The sequence below is a fragment of the Desmodus rotundus genome, chromosome 11 (assembly GCF_022682495.2).
Source record: "Desmodus rotundus isolate HL8 chromosome 11, HLdesRot8A.1, whole genome shotgun sequence".
In the NCBI taxonomy this organism is placed as follows: Eukaryota; Metazoa; Chordata; class Mammalia; order Chiroptera; family Phyllostomidae; genus Desmodus; species Desmodus rotundus.
Window position 1 is genome coordinate 15812681 of NC_071397.1, and position 17835 is coordinate 15830515.

Consider the following 17835-nt stretch of genomic DNA (forward strand, 5'->3'; position numbering starts at 1 on the left):
CTTCCCCCAGCCCCTGGCAATGACCATTTTACTTTCTGTCTCTATGAACTTGAGTACTTTCTAAATGTCTCATATAAGTAGAATCATACAGTATCTGTTTTCTTGTCACTGGTTTATTTCACTTAGCATAATGTCCTCAGGGTTCAGCTATGTTGTAACATGTTAAATAAATTTTCTTCCTTCTAAGGCTGCATAATATTCCGTGGATGTGTATGTGACATTTTGCTTATCCATTCCTCCATCAGTGGACACTTAGGTCGCTTCCACCTCTTGACTATGGTGCATAGTGTTGCTGTGAACATGGGTGTGCAAATATCTCTTCAAGATCCTACTTTCAGTTCTTTGTGATATATACCCAGTAGCAGAATGGCCATGTCATATTGTAACTCTGTCGAGAAACTGCCATACTGTTTTCCACAGTGGCTGTACCATTTCATGTTCCCACCCACACTGTCCAGGATTTTATTTAATTCCTCCATATCCTGGCCATCACTTGTTATTTACTTGTTTTTTTTATTTTATTTTTATTTTAATTAGCTGTCCTAATTAGTGGAAAGAGATATCCATTATGGTTTTGATTTGCATTTCCCTAGTGATTAATGATGTTAAGCACCTTTTTGTATGCTTCTTGGCCATTTCTGTGTCATCTTTGGAGAAATGTCCATTCATATCCTTTGCCCATTTTTTAATCTGCTTATTTGATTTTTATTGTTTTTAGGAGTTCTTTATATATCCTGGACATTAACCCCATATTAGGCTATGATTTGTAAATATTTTCTCCCATTTATAGGTTGCCATTTTATTCTGTTGATTGTGTTCTTTGATGCACAGGAGTTTTGATATAGTTCGATTTGCCTATTTTTACTTTTGTTGCCTGTTCCTTCTGTGTCATATTCAGGAAATCCTTGCTAAATCCAATGTCATGAGCTTTCATCCTACTGTTTTCCTGTAAGAGCATTATAGTTTCAAGTCTTATATTTAGGTCTTTGATCCATTTTGAGTTAATTTTCATATATGGTATAAGATGTGTTCAATTTCATTCTTTTGCATGTCTTCAATTACATTAAGATCGCAATGTCACCAATAGATTCTGCAACTTTAAGTGAAACAGTGGATAATGAAACCCATTTTAGCATAGGCTAATTGATACAAGCAAGAGTTAAGGCATAAGGCATCTCATCGATGCTATAATGAAATAGTGTTATTCAAGGACCTGCTGTTGTTATTCAAGGGACTGCTGTATATCCTTTGAAACAAAAGGTTTAAACATGGTTTAAACATTTCCAGTTAAAACCCAGATTGAAGTCTAGTGTAGACTGAATTAAAAAGTGTGTATTTTTGTTTTTTACTGTGCATTTATTAAAAGTAGCCTCAATAGATCATCTTAATAGAATGATAAAATTCAGCTTGTTATCTGACCTTGAAAGAGACTGCTCACTTTACAAGTGTAGCCCTGGCTTCATAGTGGACTCTCTCTTGGAGCTTTTTAAAAGTCTTAAGGACCTGGAGTACCTTTGTGAAGATCTGATTCAACTGTTCTACAGCTGCACTCAGGCACCTGTTATTTGCAGATCTGAAGTTGATTCTGATAGTTAGGCAGCTTTAAGAACCATGATCCTAGCATATTCCTAGGCGATTAGCCCTTTTTATGGAAAGAAAAACAACTTTTATTCATTTTTAAAGTGACACTGAGAATTATGGAAAGCTTCGTACATTAATGTATTAAAGAGATTCTACATCACTTATTCTGCTTATAATCTGGGTAAAATGTTAGCATAGGGAATGCCCTTTTCATAACTTCCTACTGAGAGTGGTAACTTTAATTTTGATAGAAGTTCAAGCTCAAGAGAAAAATTAGTTAGAAAGGAAGCGTGTCACATCTAACTTTGAAAATAATCCAGGGACAGAGTGTGATTTTAGAGTTTTTGCTGAGTGCTGGCTGAGAAAGAAGGAGAGCACGATTGGATGGGCATAGAGGATGCCCTAAATAGTAGCATCAACTTGTGCCACTATTTTACCTAGTCAACATCTCCTTCCCAATGCAGAGCACTTGAATTACACCTCACAGGGTGGCTGATCCTTGCACCTTAACAACTGTGACTTACTTTCGGCAGGCTGTAAACATCCAGGTAAAGCTCAGGAATGCTCTGCCTTTGGAAAGCACGGATAACTATTCCCATTTTCTGTGGTAGCTGACGTATGAGAGTGCCCTGGATGCAGAGCAGAACACCAGGCCTGCAGTGGCCCTCCTCGTGATTCACAGCCAGGAAAGCGGCTGTTTCCGTCAAAATGACAGGAGGCAGCTTTATTCACTATTTATAATTTACTGACTACCACACAAAAAGTGTCTTGCTGTAGAGAACACAGCAGACACCACAACTCCTACTGGAAGGGGGAAGACAGTGGACTGAAGCCTGTGGGAGACTCTGCAGGTGCGATTCCCAGGAATGGTGATGGTAACTAGGCCTGGGGTTCCGCGCGCAGAACAGACTGAGCTGCAGAAGAAACCCAGAGCCCTAATTTTCTGAAATGTTAGGAATTCTCCTCTTTGAGATCTCAGGACATCTTAACTTTTACTTCTTTGCCTCTTATGTTCTCAGAATCACACTGAATTTGACATCAAGCATCTGATAACAAGAACAACCGGAGGAAGTTAGACTATCTTTAATACTTGGTTCAGAGAGAACAGCCTAATAGAAAAATGGGAAATTTTTTCTTTCTTTGCACTCCCTTGGGAGCCTGAAATTTTATTGTTTCTAATATTTTAATGTGCTAAAGTCAGGTGGTGCAAAGATAACTAAAGGATTGCCCCATTCTTTAGGAAATTCTAATGTGGAAGATAATTACATTCAAAGACTTAAATGAGACAGATTTTTTAATAGAGAATTAAGCAGAGTGCAGGCAATTACTTGGAGCAACCAGGAAAGGCTTCCATTTTTTTATCCACACTACTTAGCACATAGTATATGCCCAATAAACATGTTAATAAATGTAGATTATGGTGATATCTGTGTTAGGTCTTAGATGAAACCTCCACTGATTCATTCCCCGAGGCCATGGGCTAGAGAAGTGAAATGATCAATGGGCTTAATTCTCCTATTTGAGTCAAAAAGTGTGCTGATATCACACCTTACAAATAGATCCTCCTACTACACCCATAATGCTTTGAAAATAAGAAAGGTACAGGCATTCCCAGATAACTCTTCGCTTGTAATTCATTTTTTTCATTGATTCTCACTGTTGAAAGCCCCTTTACATTTCCCACTGTTCCTCAATATTTGGATCTTCTGTTCAGCAACGCTGTCAAGTTGTCACCCATTCCAGGCTTGAAAACTTTCAGTGATAGACAGCTCTTGCCGAGGTGTCCCTACTATGTCTGACAGCTCTATTAGAAATGCCTTTTTTTCCAATAAGGCAACATCCGTCCCCCTAACGTCCCCCTCCTTAGAAGCTTTACAGAGTCAGTTCAATCCTGTTTTCCTCCCAATTTCTAAGGACAGCTCTCATGTCTCTCTGAGTTTCTCTTCCTGGGCCATTCATATCTATTTCCTTTAGTGTTTCACATATGTCACGCATTCTAGTCAGCTCAACTAGCGTCATCTGAGTTCTGTGTGCTTGGCAACATGCTGGGGAGAAGTCCTTTCTTTTTACTTAAACCTGAGCATGTTTGGTCTTCTCCAGAAAGCCTACAGTGTGCATACTTCTCCCACCCCCACCCCCAACTTTGGACAGTACGTGGCAGGGAAGGTAATCTGGAGTGGATGAATTTCTTAACCTTGCAAAAGTATTTTTCAGTGCCAGAAGAGAAATGAAGAACTTTTCATTAAATCTCCAAGCCCCAAAGAAAACACCTGAAATGAATTGCACAACTAAACTTAGCATTTTTTAAGAGATTTTATTTATTTATTTTTAGAGAAGGGGAGGGAGGAAAGAGAGGAAGAGAAACATCAATGTGTGGTTGCTTGTCATGCGCCCCTTACTGGGGACCTGGCCTGCAACCCAGGCATGTGCCCTGACTGGGAATAGAACCAGGACACTGGTTCGCAGGCCGGCACTCAATCCACTGAGCCACACCACCCAGGGGTAAGCTTAGCATTTAAGAAATAAAATGATTAAGCCTCCTTCAGGATGTTCTGCCCAGTTCAAGGGGACATATAAGCCCATTTTCTTTAAGAATATTGGAGACTGTGAGCCTAACTTGTGAAGAAAAAAAGAATCCTATGTTTTCCAAACTTCAGATCCTTTATGTAGGGTTGAAATTAAACTTTAAAACTTAAAACTCCAAAAGTGAGTGCCATTTTCAGGTACAAAGAAAAGAAAACATACTCATCAGGTCTTATTCGCCAGTTAAGTAAGCAAGGATAGTCTGTATTTACAGACAAGAAAAGTCTCCCTTGAAGTAAAACTTTCACTAGCAACAATATCGACTAAAAATGAAACGGGGTGCAGTTTTCACTTCCTTAACAGACAAATGGAACCATGATGCACTTCTAGTATGCACCTGCATGAAGTCACTTACATTCACTTAACAGTAAGTAGGAAGTTAAAGAATTAAATCAGTTGCCAGTAGTCATTGTACTTCGCAATAGCAAATGCTGCAGGAGATATATACATAGAAGCAAGTCATTTGATGGCATTTTTATGGATTTTTAGGTTCAGCATGTAGGAGGTTAGTAACTCAAATAAAAGAAACCAGAGGTAATGGTTTATTTTCTAAAATTGTATTTATTTATTTTTGGAGAAAGAGGAAGGGAGAGAGAAAGAAAGGGAGAGAAACATTGATGGGAACACACTGACCCAGCTTGTTGCCTTTCGCATGCCCCCACCTGGGGACCTGGCCTGAAACCCAGGCATGTGCCCTGACTGGGGATTGAACCGGTGACCTTTCAGTGTTTAAGGCAATGCCCAACCCACTGAGCCATACCCTTCAGGGCACAACTGTTTCTTAATAACAAGTTGCAAACATGGCCCGCCATCATTATATGCAAATAATTGATTTGGGGGAATGCATACATTGGGGAAGAATTTTGGTAAATCTTTATTTAAATAATTTCTAGTTTTTGAGCTATGGATTGGGAGTCAGTCAAAGGGAGAAAGCACGAGATTGTGGGACACAGTCAGGACAGATGTCAGGGGGCCTAGCTCAGTCTTCCCCTGGTCACCAGCTGGGAGTGTGGATTTAGAGCGGGTGCTGCGCCAGTCCAGCCTCTGCACGTTCCTCTGTCAATCAATGCAGTGAAGCTGGACCATCTCTGAAGCTCCTCTCATCCAGTGATGTTTTCCCCATTGTTGATATACTGCTGCATTCTACACCTTTATTTATGCTACATTTCCATATGATCTCCTTTCTTCTCCTTGTGTTTTAGTCACTCATTTATTTTAAAAAGTTAACAGTTAAATACAATTTAGCTAAAAACATGAGAGTCCTAAGATTAGTGTCTCAATTCCCCTATACTATAGAAAATATGAGTGGTCTAAGAAGGAGAAATATAAAGAAATGGATTATTTATCCCTAAAAGCTCTTTGCCCAATGTAAAAAAAAAGTAGGATACAAATATCAAAAAAAATGTCTTTACCTTCAAAAAGTTGACTTGGATGTGATTGACTTTGGTGTCTCCTAATGTGTGGGCAGTGACTGTGTCCTTAGCCTCCTTTTCTAAGGAGCTGGATCGAAGTAAAATGAAGCCCCCAGGACCGAGTCCATTTTGGGAACTCAGAGTTCGTGGCTGAGAAGAGCAGGAGAAATGTGACCTTTGGGGGATGAGGAGGCAACTCATCTCCCAGTCCCACAGAGACTCAGGGCTCTCATAAACACATGTCTCCACAGCGCCTTTCATGGAGCATGAGGCCCCTGAGATGCACCTTAAAAGCGTCTCATGATCCACTATTTCTTGGAACAAGAAACCCTGAGGGTTACACAACTCTTGAAGTATGCAGTACACATGAGTGTGTCAAAGGCTCCCAGGGCCTTTCGAATGGAGCCATTTTTGAATGGAAAGAATGCTTAGTCCCATGTTTTTCAAACTGGATCACAGAAACTTTTCCCCTCAGAAAACTCATTAATATTCCATAGGTCTCAGGTTCTATAGAAGTTCTTGGGGAAAATGCTGAAGAACTTCATCATCCTCCATTTCCCCAAAATGATAGCAGACACGGTAGTTTGGTGTTATTTCTAGGCCCTAAGGGACACCCCAACTCCTCAGCTGCATTTAAACTGTTTTAAAAATACTGATGATTTGGACCCATCTCCAACCCATTAAAGCAGGATCTTTGGGGTGGGGTCCACACATTGATATTTTCTTAATTAAGCTCCCTGGGTGTTTCTCATATATATTTAGAGTTGAGAACCACACCATGAAGGAACCACAGAACATTTGTGAGTGGGCTGTGAGGGTCTTGCTAATGAGTAAACCTCAGTGATTTCTAGCCACCAAAGAACTACATACCTTATATGTGCACCTTAATTAAACTCCATTTCAAAATCACTTGGGACCGTGGGATAATATAGGAAGATAAATACAGTCAGCCAGTTTTCCTTTTCCTCTATCTCCTCAACCAGTTAGGCTACAAAGGAGAGATGTCATCAAGTTCTAGGAGAATAGCACCCAGCTACTTCCCTCATGGAGAGGTCTTTCTCCATGGCCTATATTCAGGGGTTGTGCTGCTTCAGAGAGATGAAGGGCCTTACCCTCGGAGCTCTGAAAAGAAGTAAGGTTTTGAAAAGAAGCCCCACAATCCTTTGCCCATGTTCTCCAGGGCCTGTTTCCCAGCCTCCTGCCCTCACAGCTGTTCCCATGAGCGCAGGAAGGCACTTTTCTGGCCTTCACCAAAAACAATAGTGGGGATACAGACTGAGCCTGGGGCTATATTTGGACCTAAGCCTGCAGTAGCTGAATAATCCAGCCGGGGAGGAAAACACACTTGTCTTCCCTTTAAATCTTGCTGCTTGCATGACTGCCCGAGGCCAAAAAAGAGAACTGAAGTTGATGACAGTGGCATCTGTATGCAATTCGGAAAATCAGAGATATACGATAATGTACGATAGCAAACACCCATTGGAATAATGCAACAATAACAAACTAATAGGACTACTAGCCCAAACTCTTTCAACCTTGCCACATGTCAAAAACAACGGAGGAAGAGAAGTTTGCTTGTCAAGGTAGAAAGTTTAAATTTGACAAAATGTAATTTGCCTTTACTCTTATTACCTAAATGATGATAGTAGTCGGCTGTTTTCTCTTGATTGTCAGTCTTCTACTTTGTAGCATAATAGTATCTATTACTTCCAGCATTTTGTGTATCAAAAGAAAGCAAGAAAAGAACCATCCATGGTGTCAGACACAACTGAGTGACCCAGTCTTCAGTGGCAAATACTGATAAGGCTTTCTTCTTTTCTTTCTTTCTTTTTTTTTTTGTTAACTATTGTTCAGTTACAGTTCTCCTCATCCTCCCCCCCACCATTACTCTCCTCCACCCTCCCCTCCCCATTCCCATTTTCAATCCTCCCCCCACCCCACCCCATTGTCTTTGTCCATTTGTCCTTTACACTTGTTCTTTGTCCCTTCCCCTTCTCTCCCCCATTGTTCCCACATTGTTCCCCTCGGGTCACTATAAGTTTGTTCTTTATTTCCATGTATCTAGTTCTATTTTGCTCACTCATTTGTTTGTTTTGTTAATTAGATTCCACTTATAGGTGAGATCCTATGGCATTTGTCTTTCACCACCTGGCTTATTTTACTTAGCATACTGCTCTCCAGTTCCACCCATGCTATTGCAAATGGTAGGAGTTCCTTCTTTCTTTCTGTTGCATAGTATTCCATTGTATCAATGTACCATAGTTTTTTTTAATCCACTCATTTACTCATGGACACTTAGGTTGCTTCTAGCACTTGGCTATTGTAAATTGCACTGCTATGAACATTGGGGTGCATAGGTTCTTTTGAATTGGTGTTTCAGGATTCTTAGAGTATAATCCCTGCAGTGGAATTGCCGAGTGAAAAGGCAAGTCCATTTTTAGTTTTTTGAACAATAATGAGGCCTTCCTTTTCTTTTCAATACGTATTAAATCAGTGTTTGCTTAGTGGGTAGAAAGAACATGCTGGAACACAGGCCCTACTCTTGCCAAGATGGGAAAAATCCAGGGGATGATTCCACAGAAGTTTGCTTTAGGCTATGTTTTAGAAAATTGCTTCAGTGGTTTAATTTAAATTAGCTTAGACAAATCAGTAATGATAAAGCATTTCTCAAGGACTATTACAGCAATATGGAAACAGCTTTGTAATTCTTCTTTAGCTTAGAACAAAGCTAGTGAAAGGTAAACCATATTTACTCAGATTAAGGAAAGTAAAATAGTTCTTGTCCCTCTGGTAGACTTTCCATTCAGAATCCTATGTTAACTTCCATTTCAAATAAATAATGAAGGTTTTGAGATTTTAAAAATAAATACATAAAGCCTTGGCCCTGAGAAAAAATGCCCTTAACCAAAGATCACAAGGTATGAAGAAAAGTTTGTGAAATTTTTATTGTATGGAGGTTTATTGATAGTCCTCATCATTAATGTCAAGTATAGTCATGTTCCCCTTCACGATGGGGATACTTTCTGAGAACTGCATCCTTAGGCAACCTCCTCACTGTGTGAACATCATGGAATGTACTTACGGAAACCTAGGTGGTGTGTAGGACCGTTGTACATGTTGTCTGTCATTGACCGAAACATCATTTTGTGGCACACGACTGTAGGTTACAAGTACAAACACTGTTTGCATTAAAGACGGAGTGTCACTAACATCTGATGAGCAAAACTACACAGGAGAAAAGAAGGATTATAATGTATTGTCTTTCAAATAGCAGTCTCTTCTCTTTCATCCTCTATTACCTTTTTCATTTCTGAGTCTCGATGTCTTCCCTTTTAACCCTACTGATAGAAAATACAGTTTGAACTGTTGCAACATATTTTCCTTTTAAAAGTTAAATTCTTTATCAAAACTTATTCAGGTCAAGTCCATTGGTCAAGAAGAGGTTAGAAAGCCACCTTATAAAAAGGCGAAAACAGTGTAAGTCCACAGGTGCACGTGCACACACACAGTCTCTCCAGTACGGGTGTTCTACCCGCTGGTGTCCCTTCAGTTGCTGCAATAGGAGCATGCCCGATAGTCACAGGAGAAGTCATAAAGTAGAGCCTCACTTCTGGATCAGGCACACAGTCACTACTTTCCTGAACTCAGCCTATTTGAAGAGATGGTTTATGTTGCAGAAAGATGCTCTAGAGAATGTTAATTGGGAGGGCTAGCCAAATAGGAGTTTTTAAAACCATGAATAAAATTAAGAAGATGACTGTTAAATATAAGTTACATTTTCTCTAACATCAGGTGCCATAAACAACAGCAGCCTAGATTTTCTCAGCAGGTGATTATATTGCTCACAGTCAGTTGTCAGAACCTTCCTGTTCTTCAGTGCGAAATTAGTAATGGGAAATGAAATCAATGAGCTGGAATCTAGTTAGAGACAGAAAGAATGGTTGAAAGTAAATACAGCTACTAAGCCTGACTAGCTAGGATCCAAACCTCATATTTTGACCTGGGCTTTTTTTAGTTTAGACTTACTCATTTGGTAAGACATTTTCTCAAGAATTCCTCTTCAGTCAGATCTCTCTCAGTGTACTGCACGTGGATACGCTTTCCTTAATCTCCCCTAAATTTCACCTCATTGATTTTGGCCCACCAACTAAGCTTTTTACCACATTAAGGTATTTCTGCACGTTGGTTCTGCTATCCAGTGCAGGAATTTTCCTCTCTATTTTAATGCCAGCCATTAAGTTACAAATCCATGATGCCTTCAACCACATTGCCGATTAACATGTTGAGAGGAGTGGAATTAATGAGAGAGCGTGGTAGCGCTCTACTGGAGATGTCCTTCAGGGTTGACAACTGCCCTTAAGTCCACGCTTTAGGTTTCATTGTCCAGCCAGCTGTGACTCCTCCTTACTCCACTGTCATCTAGCTCACTCTCCACCCCCCAACTTATCACATGGTATTTTGGGAGAATTCGGGAGATGCATTGCTAAAATTCTACAGTAAGTTGCGCGTTACTGCTGTAACAACCTTTTCATAGAAAAAATTAGTGCAGTCACTTTATTGGGTTCTTTATGGAACTAGGCAGCCTTTCAGTGATCACCTCCATGTTTTTAAATGTTAACACTTCAGATTTGTAATAATTCCATGAGTAAATTCTGATGAGTCCCTTCACTGTACCGCTTTCAGCGATGAAAATAATCTATTGAAAACTATAGCAATGTGGACGAACCTCAGAGGTATTACGTAAAGTGAAAAGAAGGATTCCGAAAAGTCTATGGACTTCGTGATTCTGTTTAGATAACATTTATGGGGAAAAGCACAAGCTCTAAGGATAGAAATGAGAGCACGGAGTCTCAGTAGTGGGGGTTGGGGAAAGTGAATTCTGGAAGGATGCACAAGAACACTGTTTGGATGATGGGGGCGATGACATGACTCTGAGTTTGTAGATATCCAGTGAACTGTATACCTAAACAGGGTAAATATTACCATGTGTACATTCAAACTAAATAAACCTGATTTTAAAAATATCTCATTGCAAGAAATCTGTGAAGGGACCAAGTAAACATAATTTAAAAACCCAGAGTTTCTCAAGTCTGTCTCCTTTTCCCCTGCTTCGGTTACAAAGGCATGTTTCTCCGTTGCATCTCACTACTTCCTCTCTCACCTCCCATGATTTTTCAAACATTACCTACCAACTCCAGTGTCTCAGAAACACATTTCTATGTTTTCTTTACCCTAAAATGGAAGATTCTTATACTTAAAAAGTCTCAACTCATTTATGCTATTGACAGTTTTAAGAAAGCAAAGCATCTTAATTACCATTTAGTCTTTCATATGCAAGCATAGCACTGTCTCCCCCAGGCCTTGGGCCTATTCCTGCATTATTTCTCTTCCGCATTCTTTGAACAGAACTTCAAAGCCTATTGACCTGGGCAGCAGAGACTGCTAAACTGGAACCAAGGAAACTTGAGCCTTTGTAAACTCAAATGATTCTACACACTGAAGTCCCCACCCATTGTTCCCAAGGCCTCTGCCTCCTGCAGGTGATTGTTACCCAAATGCTGGTGGCAGACCAGGGCCGTAGGGTGTGGGTTGACAGTAGTGACCCACCTCAGCCCTGTTTCATTTGTTTTTGCTTTGGTTCGTGGCTTGTTTTCACACTCCTCATATTTTTTTAAGATTAGACTGTAACTGTGGTTACCAATTTATAGTAAGAGGCCAAACCACAAATTTTTAGAGATGCATAGCTTCTTATTTGCCACTTACATTAAAATTTGGTGAACTTTGAAGGTCACTTATGCTGTAAGCCACCCACCCTCTTCCTCACTTTGGTGACTGAGTTCTTACCTTGATGGGTCTATTTTCTTCCCCTTGTCTTCTGTCTGCTTATTTTACATTTTTAGAGGAATGTTACTATTTTCTTTTCAGAATTCTATTTAAGTCCTCTCATCACTTTGGCAGGAGCACATATTTTTCAATATTGTGATCAAGGGAGCAGGAAATTAACACCTTTTTTTTCAAGAGCATCCAAGGAGCTTTGAAGGATGAGTGGACTTTGGGCGAAAAGAGGAATGAGAACAAACAAAGGTACCCAACTAGGAATGACCATCATAGGTTTGAGGATGGCGAGGACAGAAGCCTGACATAAGCCTTTTAAAAATAAAGTAATAGAACACATGAGTAGAAAGGATGAAATAAAGAGACCTGGGAAATGTAAATGTGTTAGGAAATCAGATACAACATTTGTATCCTCTGCCACTGTTCTGTAAAAATTTTTAAAATGTGTCATGAAGACGTCACATTGCTAGTTGTCTCTTGCACTTGTCTCACTGAGGATAAATTTTATATAAACTTGAATTTAGAACTTCTAGATTTTGACTACCTACTTCAAACCATCATGACTACTATTTAACTCAGGTAATATTTGCTTATGAAATGCTCTCTGATGTTAATCTTATGAAAATATATGCAAAAGCCAAATATAACTTAAATATTAAGTCTGTGGTTAAAAACTAATATTTTCTAAAGTCAAAATCAATCTTTGTTATCAAAGACTTTGGAGATTTGACTATAGTGGGTTACCTGACTATTCTTTGTTTTCTGTCTAGGACTGAAAGTCAGCATTATTAGTTTTGTTTTTCTGTATTTCTATATTATTCCTTTTTTCCTTTTTGTAGGTCACTAAGTGTGAGATATATACCTGTTTTTCTGCAGTGTTTGGGGCTAACAGAATGTCATGATATTCCCAGAAATTTTTTAATCACCCTGTGATTTTACACTTTTTTGTGTGCTATTCTAATACAATATTCGATTACTTTAATTATTTGAATTCATAAACTTCACTGAAAACTGCTAGAACAGACGCTATCCTGTGCATTTAGAATTGTCCTATATGGTGTATTTTTTGATGTATAAGTAATATTAAATTAAGGAAACTAACAAAATTTACATAATGTTTTTTAAAAGATTTTATTTATTTATTTTTAGAGAAAAAGGAGAGAAAGGAGAAAGAGAGGGAGAGAAACATTGATGTGTGGTTGCCTCTTCTGCACCCCCTACTGGGGATGCCCGCCTGCAACCCAGGCATGTGCCCTGACTGGGAATCAAACCAGAGACCCTTTGGTTCACAGGCCATCACTCAATTCACTGAGCCACACCAGCCAGGGCAAAATTTACATAATGTTTTTAATGTTGAAAGATAACAGTTCAAGTAATTACTTTTCTTATGTTGAATATTCCACAATCAATTTTTGTCTTCTCTGTTAAGCTCAGTGGTCTTTCAACTTCCATCACCTTCTGTTCATGTCCTGCATTCTAAGAAAAGCACCATAAGCATTAATAATGATGAATTGAAGTTTAGAGTTGGAAAGAACTTTGCAGATGTTCTAGTTATACCTTTGTCATCTTACAAGGTTACATAACTTCCCGCAAATCAGAAAGTGACTAAGGTCAGAGCCAATGTGAAGACTTGGTACACCTGGTTCTCAGTGCAGGGCAAAGATGACAATGCAACCTGCTAATGAGCAGATACATATTTTAGAAGCAAGAAAGGCCATCAGCCAAGAAAGATACCAGCTTAAGAAGATTTCATTATGGTGACAACTTTTCTGAACATGGAGAATTAAAGCATTTATACAGACCTATCCATTTTGTACTTGATTTTTAAAACCGTGGTCTTATAACAGGAAAGAGAACAGGAAGAATTAACATCTTCTGGACCTCAAGTCTGCCCATAGAACAAAGTTAGAGAAACTAAGCTAAAACTGCCAACATTAGGTGATTTTTTCAAAGCAAAGGAATAGAACACACCCTCAGCCTGAGAAAAACATAAGCACAAAGGCAATACAAAATATCAGATTTCTCTGGGAAATTATTTAACTTCTCTAGCATTAGTTTCTTCACCTATAAAATGGAGATAATAATACCTACTTACTCTTGATGCCAGGGTTCTATGAGGCCATACAGAATAAAGCACTCAGAACAGGGCCTGCCATGGGGTCAGAACTCAAACACTGCCTATTAACTTTAATATTTAACCTAGTAAAAATAAATTCTGCATATTCAGCTATCATTGAAGAAGGCAGCCACAACCAAGAAGATGTGGCAGTAGAGAGGAAAATAAAATAAATCTACTGATACAAGGAGCCCTAAGACAGGAAGGAAGCACAAGAAAAGGGTAGCGTGTACCCAGAGCCAAGCATCTGCACGTCAGTGGATTGCTTCACTCAGTTCTTTTTGTGGGGACAGCCATGACTAATTCCTGCACCACTCCAGTCAATTGCATTTGCTGTCCAGACTCCCTGAGAGATACTCAGGGAGCATATAAATTCCTCTCTAGTTATCTCATTGTAGAAATGGAGCAGAAGTCAGTATTCCTGCTCCGCGGTGCAAAACAGGGCAGCAAAGATACGTATATGCTTGAACTATGATGATGTCTTGATGTTACACATTGGGTGTGCATAGTTGCCCAAGCACCGATCATTCCTGTTTCCTTAATAACAGGACACTGAAGGTTTTTTTCCCTTTTTTAATATATGGGAATTATGATCTAGGCATAGGGCAAGCTTTGTAAAATGTCCAGATGAAAGATGCTAGTAACCTGTACAGCATAATGAGGGACATGCAGAAAATCTTACCCTCACCCTTAAAATCCCACAGCCAACAATATCTATCATTTATTGAGCATATACTATAGGCCCGCCATGTTCTGAGCCCATTAAATGGATTGATATAAACAATTCCCTCGGGTACATCCTGTTGTTATCACTACTGAGACATATCAGTAGGCTGCATTAGACCCTAAGTCCCACTGTTCTAAAGTTTCATTTTAAAACAATGAAAACCTCGTTATCTTTGTTCCTGAAGATCATATACCCTAAGAGGGGTCACTAGCTAATTAACCACTATGGACGATAGTTCTATCTGATTTTAAAACTGCTAAAGTCATAACAACGATAGCAACCTAGGATTTCCAAGTAAATAGTTTGGTTTTGTGAATATACGATATATATATACACCACTTTGTATATATGCTGTAACATATGCATAATATATGTCTAACATGTTTTTCTGTCTTATCACAACTGTGAATTATGGGGAGCAACCTGGCAGTGGTGCTTCAGAAACAACTGACCAGCGGCACAATCTGGGTCACTTCTTTTCACAAGACGAGTGGATCTGCACTTCCTTGCTCAACTAGAAATGATATTTGCCATGGTTGGAAGGGCTACCTGTACTGAGGTTGCCATGATACCTACATTTGCTCATTAGTTATGATTATTAGTTAATTAGCTGCTAAAACCCAAACACAGAGTGGTTGACATAAGATAGAATTTTATTTTTCTCTCACTAAGGAGACTGGGGCTGAGTGGGTTCTTTCCCTCTTGTTTCGTTACCAGCTCCAAGGCGATTGTCCTCATCTGCATAGCTGCATAACTATTCCGAGAGGACATAAAAGGCACCCAGTTTCACTTTAAGCAGGCGGGAGGGTTAGTCCCATATTCAAACATCGCTGCCCAGGTGAAACTCAATTACTATGAAGAAAAGAAGGATGAAGTCCGAAACAGCCATCAGGCATGCTCAGCCAATTTTGATTTCTTCTTGTATGATCTATACCCATACAAGCATGGCTATCACTCTCTCAAATGAGATGATTCCCATACGTAGAAAGTTGTGTTTTCTGACTTTCTTAATGAGATGGACAATCAGTGTCAAGTCATGTGTTAAATACTCAGACTTGCTAATAATTAATGCATGTCCAACCTATGAGAGATAAACCTTCTTCCAAATACGTCCCAAACTTCTTACGGTCAAAAGCAATACACTGACTTGTGTTCTATCTTCCCCAATGCCTGGCACCACTTAGGAACATGAAACATGCCTGTTGAATTGGTTGATGTGGAGTAATGGGGGATTTGTTATCCTATGTCATACTGCAAGCTGTTCATCTCTTTTTCCTACCACTTCTTTCCAGTTTGATCACTCACGGCTTTGGGACTCCAGCAATATGTGCAGCCCTAAGCACTTTCCAAACAGTCCTCAGTGAGATGCTGAACTACTTGGAAAAACACACTACCCACAAAAACGGCGGAGCGGCAGATTCTGGCCAAGGACATGCCAACTCGGAGAAAGCCCCCCTGCGGAAAACTTCCGAAGCTGCGGTGAAAGAGGGCAAAACAGAAAAGACAGACTAGCTGCATCAAACAGAATCTATTTCCAGAGAGTCTTGCTGCTGATATTTTTTCTAATATATATATCATTGAGGGTGATTAATCTTCAGTGGACTAAATCTCGACCCTCCCCTGAACTGTCATAAAAAACAAAAATGGAAATGAAAAATGAAACAAAAAAGGACAAAACCACAAAAAAAGAAAAAAAAAGGAAAACAGCAGTGTAACTGTGTGATGAAATTGTCACTTTTTAATTTTACGTTATGATAAACTCCTTTTGTGCACGTAATTTATTGTTCTGAATTAGACACATCACAGTTCTAAGCACTTCCGGACTTTGGAGAGGCAGCACATGCTTTTTCCCATCTGACTGATGCACTTTCTTCCCCAACGCCATAGCTAGGGATCAGAAAGCATGACCAAACTGGAACCCACCACCAGAGCTAACAGCTCCGATCTTTCTTGACTTAATTCCCTGTAACAAGAGTGCCTCCTTCCATTAACTAGACCAATCTGGCAATCAATCCATCAATAAATATTTTGGGCGCTCAAAACAGCAGTCATGAATCTTTGTCCTATAAATTGACAGAAATTCTAAAATTTTGGCCACCCCCAGCCCACTTAACTACCAGTGCCTTGGTGGTATTTAAAAATTCCAGAAAATGCTGTCGCCTCTGTATATGACTCTTCTCACCTCACCCTAAGTCCTTCTTTATTTTTCCCCAATAGCTAAGAAGAGAGTCAGCATAATATTAAAGAGAGAAGTAATAAATGAACGCCTCTACCAATTCTCCTCATATGCCCAACCTAACAGCTGGAGAAACAGACTGCACTTAATGGGTCAGGGCAGGATGGACACAGGACAAGGTAGCTTTGCCACTCTTGGGCTCCCAATGGGAAGCAATGGGATTGTGTTGCCTGGAAATGCTTGAGAATAGGAGCAGTGGTCTTTCCAGGAGGCCCTGCCCCTCAGAAACGGGAGAGGAGCCCAGCGTACCACTGGAGGTCCACTGAAGTGCTGGTGACCCATGATTGTATGATTTGAATGAGCACCCTCCTTTTTCTACCTTTGTGCATTTTCTGTCTGCCCAATAGCTGTGTTCTAAACCTTTAGAAGCACAGAAGCATTCAGGTCTGTGTTTAATTAAAAGAAAAAACAAACAATAATCAGAGAAGACTTTTGCTTTTAAGATGATGCTTCCTTTTTTTTTTTTTTAGCTTGTTCTTACAGCTTCATTGTCCTTTAGTTAAGATACTGAAAACAAGAGGTTCTAGGCTGCAAAGGCCAGAGGACAATTGAGTGAAAGGACCATTTAAACCAGAAACTGTCAAGAAACCTGATTGGTACCACATTGTTCTAACCTTTCTACTGTTAATCTTTTCCAACTGCTAAGCAAATAAAGATATAAGTCATCATCTATGAAAAAATATTTTAATAATGTGTGGACACAACATTAAGTGTAGCATGAAAATATTGTCCTCTTGTTCACATATTTCAATTACTTTTGCTAAGTGTCTTCCATAATATAACCCCATGGGGAGTATTGATATTATTTTGAATTGGGAGGAAGTTGCTCAAGATTTTTTATGTAGAGTTCATGAAAAATATTTTTACCTAACAATAATTCTTAAAATTATTTGACTTGTATCTTCAGTCTTGTATAGAATAGAGGAACCACAACCAATAAAAATCTAAATTTTCTAGGTTAAATTCAATTAACATACATTACTAAGGAATTCTATGATAAAGGGGTTTTATAATTACACAGGAGAAAGGCTTAAAATAAAGAAATGAATTGGGATTTCATATGTTTAGATCCATTTTTAAAATTTTACTATTATTTAAGGCTTAAATTTTTTAAATAGAATAAAATAAAGCTGAGATTCTGCTACAGTTCTAAATTTCATCACAAAATAAATTATTCCATTTTACATGAAATTTTCCACATTGTAAATTATACATATAAAAAATGATGAATATTTCAGTTCATAAGTAGTAGGACAGCTATACACAGATAATGTGGACCACTAATATTTCCTTAATAAAATTTCCACATTAACTTTCTTTCATTCTTTTTATTATTAACAATGCA

General features: G+C 39.0%; 1 protein-coding gene across 2 annotated transcripts in view; it reads left to right on the forward strand.

The window, feature by feature from the left end:
• Positions 1–15934, forward strand: part of TFAP2D (transcription factor AP-2 delta) — a 56829-nt gene extending 40895 nt beyond the window's left edge. Inside the window, exon 8 of one of the 2 annotated variants that reach the window (XM_024558034.3) lies at positions 15547–15934. In XM_024558034.3, coding sequence (XP_024413802.1) covers positions 15547–15766 — 220 coding nt within the window. In that variant the 3' untranslated portion in view covers positions 15767–15934. The remainder of the gene's footprint in view (positions 1–15546) is intronic. The other variant, XM_024558033.1, reaches the window with a different exon arrangement.
• Positions 15935–17835: the final 1901 nt, after the last annotated feature.